Here is an 11,540-nt window from a genome sequence, read left to right on the forward strand (position 1 = left end):
AATACATATAGTTAAAAAGCAATCTGAGAGGATGTGTTCTTTGTGCTTTTATTTTTTTTGCAGATCATACCTACAGTGGGTACTGAAAGTATTCAGACCTCCTTAAACTTTTCACTCTTTGTTATATTGTAGCCATTTGCTGAAATCATTTAAGTTCATTTTGTTCCCCTCATTAATGTACACACAGCACCCCATATTGACAGAAAAACACAGAATTGTAGACATTTTTGCAGATTTATATCAGAAAAGCTGAAATATCCCACGGCAATAAATATTCAGACCCTTTGCTGTGACACTCCTCTATTTAACTCAGGTGCTGTCCATTTCTTCTGATTATCCTTGAGATGGTTCTTCACCGTCATTGGAGTACAGCTGTGTTTAACTATATTGATTGGACTTGATTAGGAAAGGCACACACCTGTCTTTATAAGACCTTACGTCTCACAGTGTATGTCAGAGTAAATGAGAATCATGAGGTTGAGTTTGCCAAAAAACACATGAAGGATTCCCTGATTATAAGAAATAAGATTCTCTGGTCTGATGACACCAAGATAGAACTTTTTGGCCTTAATTCTAAGTGGTATGTTTGGAGAAAACCAGGCACTGCTCATAACTTGCCCAATACAAATGCAACAGTGAAGCTTGGTGGTGGAAGCATCATGCTGCAGAGACAGGATGACTGATTGCAACTGATGGCTCCAATAACAAAGAGTGAAAAACTTAGGGGGGTCTGAATACTTTCCGTACCCACTGTAAACATAGGGTCTAGATGCTTGATCCACAACTCCACAGTAGAAATAAACAGACAGTCACAAATGAAGTAATATGAGTCTCTGATTGATATAAAAAAGGTGCGATGTGCATATGTATAGAGATAAATTCTCTAAACAAAAGAAAGAGAAGAGGACAAGCAAGTAAATCGGGCCTGCTATATATATGATTGTTGACTCAGCAGGGATAACATTGAATACAGAATTTTGTTTTTTAGTTACATACAGTAGAATATTTCTGCCATAAACTAATGCAGAAAGGCACAAAAAGCACAACATAAAAAATATGCACTATGCAGGAAATCAGATGTTTTATACTCAAAATTTTCTGCTTTAGGACGCACAGGCCGCTTGAGTACTTTGTTACTGCGTATCGTGAATTATGTTGCTTTACATAAATAAAGACAGGATTATCACCATAAACTGATGCAGAATAGGCACGAAATGGCAGAAGAATGCAGGATATTTAGTGTTTGATGCTCAAAATGTTCTGCTTAAGGACTACAGACCCCATGTGCAGGAGAAATGTAGTACAATGACAAGTGATGTTACAATTTTGGCTTAGATCATCAGTGACTGAGACTGATTCATAAGCTAATCTATCACATGGCGAGATGCATTATTCTACAACAGAAACATTATAAAACCTTGCGGGTCGAAAGTTCGATTGTCGGAGCATGGAGGGAGTCCCTGAAGGCATCTTCAGTAAACGTCAGTGTGTTGTCCCCTCATTCCTGGCTCGCATATATGAAATTCCTTTCAAACAACAAAAGAATAATTTGCATGAAGACCTCGCTGCTTTCATGATAGACTGATCAATTGGTGTGCAGTTAAGGAGACTCATGACTGAGGTAGAGAGGGGCTTGAATCGACTAATGGAATGCATATTTTAATTAGAATTTAATGAAGCATGAACATATTTCGATAAATATGCCATCATGTGTGATTCTGGGGTATATCAGTCCTCATTCTAATGACTGAAGCGGGTTTCTGAGTGACAGGGTCCGCTGTGCAGAGGTAAGGCGCAAGCTCAAGTTGGCACCAGTCGTGTGGCACGTACACAGTCTACGGGAGTCCCTGGAGGAGGGGTTATGGCGAGAAGAGTAATCTGATCAACAGAGGTTGGATGATACATACTTTAATAGCAAGAAATGACACAGGCCAATCTAGAATGGCAGCCTGGAGATGACATGTCGATGAATCACGGCTTTGACTGCAAAGATAAAGTGCTTTTCGGCTGCAAAGGCTGCCCTGTGTGGCTCCTACGGAATCAGTTAAGTGCGGGAATAGGCCTATAATTAGATACAGTATCTGCAACAATCAACCGTGCACCACACTGAATGCTTATTGAAAAAAAAAAAATCAACTATGAGTGCAAAAATACAATATGTAATATTCACATATAACTACACAAAAGGCTATTTCAGGTTGTGGTCGCTAACTGAAATTATTTTAATCAGATTCGAATTATTTCAAATTAATCTAATATAGTTTTACTAAGTTGTGTACTAAAATAAGCGCTTACATTCTTCCATACTACTACATCCCCCATGATGCACTTCTTCTTGTTTCCTGCTACGCGTGTGAGTAGCGCAAAGGCCCCATGTAGCATGATGTCCACATTAATGCCTGATATTAAAAACTAATAAATACGAATTCTTTCTCGTTAAAGGACTGTCTGACTTCACGTAGCCGCTTTATTATCGTTTGGATATGGTTACTTGTCTCAGTAAGCAGAGCTGTTTTATTTAAAGATCTTTATAATCCCTGACACGTGAAATACTCTGCCCCGTTACATTTGGTTTGGCTGCACGGTCGTTTGTGGCTAAACAGTTCAAATACAACCGAACTTAAAGGAGTTACATTTATTCAGATATTAGTTAGCAACGCTGATAGCATGAATAAGCGAGAAGGTAAGTCCAGCATTTGAGACTCTACTAAGAATAACAACGTTTTCAGGCGAGTTGTGTTGTTAGTTGTTGCCACCAGCATGAGATAACTAGCTTTGCATTAACTAGTTAGCTAGCAATTTATACATATAAAATAGCATGTTGTATGATAGCTATTTAGAGTTGGTTGTGGCCAAGAATGATTCATGTGTTACTTTTTTTAAACTCCAAGTATGTCCTGCTCAAATGAGAGCAGCCAAAACCACATCATTTAACTAAAGTTCACAGTGTAATAGATTTAAAATTTGTGCTGTAGCATTACTACATGACATACCATCCAAAGCATGACTGACAAAATGTGTGTCCAAGGTGTGTGGTTATTTAATAATGCGACTGGGCTCATTTCAGACAGACCGCAGCATGAATGCATGAACCACAAAGTATAAACTGATCAACAAACAAGCATGAACAGTCCTTGAAAGTCACTAGTCTCCTTATTTAATAACCGCACCACTAATATCATAAATTGCGTCCTTTGTAATTTGCTGATTGTATCTGTTCATACTGTGGTTTTGATTTTAAATGCATTCATTGTTCAGCCCTAATAGATTATCAAAACTTTTTTTTGTCAAATGACTAATTGTTTCATCTTTAGTTCACAATTTAACAAGATTCTTCTGCAAATTTAACATTGCACTCCCATTAAGTGCAATCATTAGGATACATTTATATTGGAAATTGTCAAAAATCAGTGGAGCAGAGGCTGACATATTCTGATGTCTTTTACCTAAATGAAGTTTTAAAATAAAGTTAGATTCTACAATTTACAGAATACAATTTTGTGGCATCTTTTGTCATAAGCTCCACATTGTATACCCACAATTTACATTACAGCTGTGATGATATTAGGATAAACAAGCTAGCAAATTGTTATGCAGTGTGCCTTTAATTTGACAAGGTCAGTTTACTGAAAATGACAGCAACCAAAGCCATTTATCATTTAACACACACCTGACTTCTCCCACGTTGTGTCAGGTGAAGGATCTTCACGGAAAAATGTTGATTCAGCGCAGGAGCAGGATATGAGTGTCAACCCATCCTCATCTGTCATTGCTGCCTTCAGAGGTAACTGTGTCCTCAGCAGTCTGACTGCATTTTTCCTCCCTCAATGCTTGATTTTTTTTAAATGTTAAAATATCTGCATTCAAGCATTTGTTTATTTACTTTCCTCTCTTAAGTTTTCCAGCAGGAGCTTGACACCAAACACGACAAATATGAGCGTCTTGTTAAGATCAGTCGAGACATCACCATCGAAAGCAAGAGGACTATTTTTCTTTTGCATAGAGTGACCAAGTATGTACTGTTTTATGTACTGTTTTTATGTTTGCTGTCTCAGCTGGAAAGTACAATAGATTTCTTTACTTTATTCAGATTTCAAGAGGGCTGCTTTGGAATTTGTTTGTGTTTTGTGGTGTCTATTCTCTGGAAGTGTTTATATCACTGATACAGTAAACATACCTGAACAACAGTCATTATTAATGAGGTGAATTGTCTACATTTGGCTCAGTGTACCAGTCTTTAGATGTTCTTTGGGAAGTGCCATAATGCTGTGGGGTAAGATGTTTTGGAATTAAATAAAAGAAAGAAAAGACAACTCGGTGTCATTCAGCTAACTCAAAACACATCACCTGGAGATATAATCAATTCTAATGTTCATGCTCTAACTTCCTTTCAAAGGAAGTAAGTAAAGATACCTTTCATTTCTGTTTTCTTTTGGTGTGAAGTGTACCAGACGCAGAGGATGTTTTGAACGAGGCTGATGTGAAACTGGACGGGGTCAGGCAGAAGATCGGTCACATTGCTGAAGAGCTGAGAGGAGAGGACATTTTTCAGTTTCATAGAGCTTTCACTCCAGGTGAGTTATTGTACGGCTCCTAAACAAGCAAACAACCTCCAAATAAACTTAATGTGGTTGTTTTATTATCCTGTGATGTTACAGCCTATCTTGCATAAGAGTGCTACAAAAATGTCGTCTGTACAAAGTTCTTTATTTACCACAAATATGCTATGAAGGCTCTAGACTTATAAACTAGATTGAAAATATAAACCCCATACCCATTCCATATGTGTCTAATTTTTTTGGGAGGAATTTGAAATCATTGTGGACAATTATAAATATATTAAAAAGATCAGACATTTGCCTGCACATCACCAGCTAGTGTCAAGCAGGGACATGCAAATGACAGACAGTTTAGCAGAAATACTTTACTTCACCTCAATTCTCACTAGGGATGTCTGATATTACTAATCGGTTTTTATTAATATCTAATGCAAGTATTTATCCTGAAAGATATTTGTAGCATATGGTAAAGGAGAACGTTTTGCTTTCTTCAGAATCAAATGGTTCATTAGCTCAATTCGAAAGTGTCTCTAAGCAGATTCACAATATAAAAATTACCAGTTAGTGTCAAGCAGAGATGCACAATTAGCAGTATAGCAGAAGAGACTCATGTTTTCTTATTTCAGCTCTCAGCTTGATGTTTGATATTACTGATCTGTTTGTATTCATACCTAAAGCGACGACTTATTCTGATTCCTGAAAGATATTTACAGCTCTTTTCAAGTCTGCATTCAGTGTATTTTACAGCGTTTTGAGAGCAAATAAGATTTAACTGGTAATGTCTGTTTCAATATTTTTTGAGTACTAGATTTTTATGGACTGTATAAACACACACAAACAACAAGATAATCATACAACAATGAAATATAGGGAAAAAACATAACATATCAGAATGCATGTATGTGTGTACGTTTGCCTGCCCACTGGATCTACAAACATTGTAGACAAACGTTTCTCATTTTACAGTATTTATATTCATTGTTTTCCACGAGAAATTCTAAGTGTCCTCCATTAATATACTTAAAAAGTCTTCTCAAATGCATGCTAATCAACCCTGTCTTCTATTCTGAATGAGGTTTCTTGAGGCCATGTTGCAGAGCTGAATAATCTGTTCATAAGTGGGTAGTTCTACTTGTCTATTCCAATATACTTGTCTGGGTCAGATGTCTGGAATTATTGATTTCCGTACATGACCTGTTGTGAAGGCTATTGTGCATTTATGTATTTCTACACATATTCTTCTATTTATTTATGTATGTATGTATGTATGTATGTATGTATGTATTTATTTATTTATTTATTTCTGTTTCTGTTTAGAAGCTCAGAGGTGCTAACCTCACTCATGAAAATGCATAAATGAAATAAATGCAGACATATAGAAATACAAAAATATCAACCTAAAAATGTTAAAAGACAGAAATAAATACATGTAGAAATGTAGCAATTCACAAAAAATTAACAAAAAAATGTCTAAAATAAAAAAGTGTAGACAGCAAGAAATAAATAAAACAAGAAATGTAAAACCTAAAATATAAAATTGAAAAATGTAGAATGCAGAGATAAACAGAGACAAATAAATAACAAAAATAAATAAATTACATAAATAAATAAAAAATAAGAAATGTTCAAATACAGTAATAGATAAGTTAAAGAAAACTCTCAAATGAAAGGATGTCACTAATTCCAAACTATCCTTTTGGAAATCTGTAAAATCATAATTGATTTTAGCTATTTCATTACATCCTGTCTCTAGTCCAAAGTGGATTTGCTTTTATTCATTTTTTTCTGTCCTCCATGAATGTGTTGTAAAGTGTCTGATAGTGTGAGAGCATGACCTTGATGCAGGCCTGGATATGATAGACACACCCTCTGATAAAGTTGTTTTCGGACTAGCATCAATATCATTTTGTTAGTGTAGCCATAATGTCTGCAGAGTTCGGAGAAAAACATTGCTGGGTGAGCTGTTATCTAGCAGCTGGGGAAGTCATTTTTAGATTGTGGTCACTCAGGAATCATTGCTGCATCCTCCGCAACGTGACTAGTGGCAGTTCCCACCAATTAGACGTTTCATTTTTTCCCCATTTTTATCGTCTTTATTAGATTGAGACTGGGCCCGCTGCACGGGCTCTCCACATCATCTTGGCTGTAAGAGAAGTCTCCAGGCATGTCTAATGGGTCTGTTTTCTATATAAGGACCATCAAAGATATTGTGGACTGAATCTAAAAGTAATTGCTGCTGATAACAGGGCAGTGCGGCACTTTGATAAGCTTTTTAGTTTGACCCAGCTAGCAGCTATGAGGTAGTGTAAACACACATTTACTACTAGCACTTTTCCCATGGTTCGCCTGCATGTCAGTGAGCCGCTCTGTGGTCAAAAATTAACCTTTAAATGCTGAGTATTCTCTATACATGAATATGTACCTCTAAAATTCAGTATTTGAGCAGTATTCAGGTCTGTTTTTGCAGATCTGATTCCATCAGCCTCTCCAACTGCTGTGCCAATAAAATGTCTGTAGTTTCCACTTGGTTTCCCCTTAGTCATTGTTTAGACATCACATCCAGTATTTTTTTTTCTGGGACTCACTGACCAAAGGTAACTGCTGCTTCAGAGTAAATAACATGAGCAGCTCCTGGCAGTAAACTCAGGAACTGAACTCCCCCTGCCTGCCTCAAAGCCCGTGTAACCTTTCCGTGGCATATCCTGTCTGCCCCAGATTGTGTCGTATCCACTGTAAACCAGTGACACAGCTGTGTAGCCACCGTCAATGTTTAGATGTCTGTAGCAGGTTTTCTGTTGATAAAGGTTCTGATAAAGTAAACAAAAAAGGCTCAGGGCTGAGCTAGAAATATGTGGCTACTAGGATGTACTGCATGGATATGTACTCTTGAAAAAGCAGTTCATCTAAAAGCCCAGCAGCAAGTTTCTCTCCACAGTGTTGAAGGTCCTGTCCAGTCACTGATTTAACTCTTAAAGACTCATCTCTGTGTATCAAAAGCCCAACTGAGATTTTGATTTAGAAATGATTCCCCTCCGTCTGTGTTTCATCACAAGGCATAAGCAAAGTCAGTGTTTTACTTAAATTTATTGACATTGTACACAGATATGATATCAATAGGCTCTTTAGTTGTATTAAAGACAGTAAAATGTTCTTTACTGCATGCTCACATGTATGCCATCAATCTAATCATCCATTGAGATGCCACTCTTCTGATGGATTTGAGCTTTCTGTGAATGATGTGTAGTGGCATAAGCCTCCTACATTTGCCCCCAAAATCCTGTCCAGACTTTGAATTATTCATTTATACTCCATACCACTGGACAGTAGAGGTGCAGAAGGTGCAGTGAAAACAAAACAACAAAATTATCACAAGACCTCTGTAGGATATTTGTGGTGGAACTTTTACATTACAAATTACAGACATGGCAGATTCATGTAGGATTAAAATCACAGGCAAATTCCACAATTCTTACAAATTTCTAGGGGTCCCCAGGTAATACAGCTATCATATTAACAGGGTGAAAGTTACATATTTAAAAGGCTTGTCAATGAAAGTCATCCTTTGTTGCCTTAAAATGGCTTACTACGCTATGCTACACAATGACAAGTTGTAACATTGCAGTAATTCAGTCCTAAATGTTTGATCTGTAAATCAATTCTGAAGAAGAATAATGATACAGAAGTTCCATCCTGCAAGCTGACAGGATTGGTTTCTTGCGTTTGTTGTGTAAAACCCATCATCAGTTCACTGCAGCTTCAAGGTTGAAATACTCAATCATGGTATTGATTGTTTATTTCACTTATGACATGTCTTGCAGCATGTAAAAATAGCATACGCGAATTCTAACAAGGAAAAACACCTGATCTTCACCAGAGAGGATCTAAATCTGTGTAGTTCTGGAAGTCAAATTTTGCAACAGTCTGATTATTTCAGTGTCAGTAAATGAAATCTGTCATGGGAATAACCAAAGCGACGATAACTTTGACAAAAAATATGTTCAGGTGAAACTCCATCAAAGTTGAATGAGAAAATAGATTTTGGGGGTCTTTAACAATTCACTGTGAGTAATGTCATGTCAAGATTAAATGATATGGATGATAGGTGACAAGCAAGGGAAGAGAGAGGTCTGTGGTGATTTGAGAAAATCAAACAGTAAAGTAGCAATGATATGATTGAAGCACCTTTTAAAGAGCTGAGATTTTTCAGTTCTCATATTCCTGAGTGCAGAGGAGAAGCTCAGTCCACTGTCTCTAGTCGATGTAAATGCCGGTGCGACTGGACCAAAATCCCAATAAGAGAAGTGAAAGTTATTCAAATTGAAGTGCACATCCTCCTGCTTGCTCTGTGTAGCATATTGTGGTTAGCTACAGGGAGATAGGAGGCCCTTTGAAGTTCAATTGCTGCTCCAAAAGTAAACTTCAGACACAAAGTCTTCCGTCCTGTGATTATTTGATTATTGTTTGCTCAGGGCCAGAAAACAAATGAGCGGTCATCTCAGCCCACCACAAAAAAACTACCGTTGTTCTATCAAAAGACAGAGACAGGAAACAGGTTTTATTTGAATCATTATCTACATCTGTGATCTATACTGTGCAGATACCACATTGTGTTTACACTCTCTACGTGCTGTGCTTATTTGATATGTAGTTGACCTGCTTTCCAGTAATAGTAGTCATTTTTTGTAAATCACAAAAAAAATGCACCATTGACAGTCATGTTTAGTTTCATCAGCTCTATCAGTGAAATATCTGGATGAACTGTCAATATCTTGTGATCCATTAAAATGTAATTTTATGCGTTAGGGATTCAGGAGTATGTGGAGGCCGTGTCTTTCCTGCACTACATCCGTCATCGCAGCCTTATCAGCCTGGAGGAGATCAACGCCAGACTGGTGTTCATGAGAACAGAAAAAGAAGATCCTAAGGTACATTTGTAAAAGACTTCATGGTTAAGCTGTTTGTCATCTTATATTACACAACTGACCTAGTTTTAGTCAAATACATGGTTGTAGTAGACACCGAAGTGTTAGTTATGGGGGGGAAATTTTATTTTTTCAAAAGATATTAAATACAAATAAAGAAATTAAGAATAATTAGAGAATAAAAAGATTTAAAGGAATAGTCTAACATTTTGGGAAATGCATTAGTTCACTTTCCTACTATGAGTTAGTTTGATACCACTCGCATGCCTGCACTCTAAATATGAAACAGCAGACGTTTAGCTTAGCATAGCACAGACCCTGCTTTGTGTAAACATGTACTCTTTAGCTTCACATTTAAAGTACAGACAAAAGAGTTGTATTACTGTTTTTATTTAACTCTCAGCAATAAAGCAATTGGGTACCTTAATTTAGCATATTTCCTTTTAAAGCAGTGCTAATGTCACACAAAAGCAGCATTGGGTGTTACTGTGTTCTCCATTCATGAGCATTATGCGTCATTATGTCATTTTGTCCACTCTGTGTGTTATTTTCAATGTTGATGGGTGTATGTTGATGCAGACAAAATTGCTTGGATCTCAGTATTTTCTAGTAGAAGCACCATCCTGCTACAGAGCAGCAGCACTTTGCTTATTTGTAGCCCCGGGCTTTTACTAGAGGCACAGCACATCTTGTAAATATTGTTGTTTCATCAAGGATCTTGTGTAGGGAAGAAGTTTTGTGCAAAGTGTTAAAATAAATGATGCCAAAGGCTGTGTATAAACTGTGTTATTTTGTTTCCTGTGAGGGCTCGGTGGTTAGCACTGTTGCCTTGCAGCTAGAAGATCCCCCGGTTCTTGTCCGGGCCTGGGCCTGGGATCTTTTTGTGTGGAGTTTGCATGTTCTCCCTGTTTTTCTCGAGGTTCTCCAGCTTCCTCCCACAGTCCAAAAACATGCTGAGGTTAATTGGTGTCTCTAAATTTTCCGTAGGTGTGAATGTGAGTCTGATTGTTTGTTTCTATGTGTAGCCCTGTGATAGACTGGTGATCTGTCCAGGGTGTCTCCTGCCTTCACCCTAAGTCAGCTGGGATAGACTCCAGCCCCCCCACGACCCTAATGAGGATTAAGCAGTGTATAAATAATGGATGGATGTTTCCTTTTAGGTCTTTATATTCTTTCCGATCATGTTTTTTCATCTCAGGGCTCAGCTGAAGCCCTGCCGCAGGGCGCTCAGGTCCTGACCTTCCAGGTGACGCCATCCGACTACCTGCTGGGTGTGGCCGACCTGACGGGGGAGCTGATGCGGATGTGCATCAGCAGCGTGGGCAACGGTGATATCGACACACCGTTCCAGCTGAGCCAGTTCCTGCGTCAAATCCATGACGGTTTCTCCTACATCGGGAACACGGGCCCGTACGAGGTGTCCAAGAAGCTGCACACGCTGCGACAGAGCCTGGGGAAGGTAGAAGACGCCTGCTACACCCTGCGAGTGCGCGGCTCAGAGATCCCAAAACACATGCTGGCTGACGTGTTTTCCAGTCGGACCACACTCATCGACCCTGAGGAAGGAGTGGTTTAATCCTGCGCTGCTGCAACAACACCTCTGACGCTCTCTATGGTGTCATTGTCTCTTTTAGTTTGATGTTTGTATGTGTTTTTAATGGGATTTGACAGATGTTTCATACATTTCGTGACATGCTTGTTAATTTTTTTTATTATTACATCAGTCTTACAATAGACAATGGATTTTTTTCCTTGATAAAGATCTGATGACTTCAGTTGTTTTGCATGAATAAAAGTTCCGTGCCAAGTATGCCATGCTCTCCCAGACTTTAAGCTGCTTTGAAAAATGCTTGTGTGTGTATTTTATTTCCTCTCTGCCGTCCCCTCTCTCCATCTATCTATAGAGCCATTGGCTGCATTCTGTGTGGAGGAGGAACATGCGGCCTTTGTACATTGCACATCATTATTCTCTGGCAGGCACACACACAAACAACACCTTGCCTCCTCATTCTTCCCTCTCTCAGTGGGTCCTCATCGCACTGCCGTGACGTAAATTCAG

General features: G+C 38.3%; 1 protein-coding gene across 3 annotated transcripts; it reads left to right on the forward strand.

The window, feature by feature from the left end:
* Positions 1-1,597: 1,597 nt before the first annotated feature.
* Positions 1,598-11,291, forward strand: tsnax (translin-associated factor X). Of its 3 annotated transcripts, none has more exons than XM_023295108.3 (6): positions 1,598-1,621; positions 3,695-3,784; positions 3,898-4,012; positions 4,444-4,574; positions 9,363-9,484; positions 10,680-11,291. In XM_023295108.3, exons 2-6 carry the CDS (start codon positions 3,742-3,744, stop codon positions 11,055-11,057), a joined length of 789 nt encoding a protein of 262 aa, XP_023150876.1. In that variant the 5' UTR covers positions 1,598-1,621; positions 3,695-3,741; the 3' UTR covers positions 11,058-11,291. The 3 variants fall into 3 exon arrangements, with proteins under 3 accessions (XP_023150876.1, XP_054874703.1, XP_023150874.1); XM_055018728.1 differs by lacking the exon at positions 1,598-1,621 and adding an exon at positions 1,650-1,787; XM_023295106.3 differs by lacking the exon at positions 1,598-1,621 and adding an exon at positions 1,864-2,683.
* Positions 11,292-11,540: the final 249 nt, after the last annotated feature.

The sequence above is a fragment of the Amphiprion ocellaris genome, chromosome 16 (assembly GCF_022539595.1).
Source record: "Amphiprion ocellaris isolate individual 3 ecotype Okinawa chromosome 16, ASM2253959v1, whole genome shotgun sequence".
NCBI lineage: Eukaryota > Metazoa > Chordata > Actinopteri > Pomacentridae > Amphiprion > Amphiprion ocellaris.

Excerpts from the sequence above, each read along its gene's own strand:
- tsnax (XM_023295106.3), top strand. Across the intron at positions 3,785-3,897 it reads TGTCATTGCTGCCTTCAGAG|TTTTCCAGCAGGAGCTTGAC; the intron begins GTAACTGTGTCC and ends TCCTCTCTTAAG. Across the intron at positions 9,485-10,679 it reads CAGAAAAAGAAGATCCTAAG|GGCTCAGCTGAAGCCCTGCC; the intron begins GTACATTTGTAA and ends TTTTCATCTCAG.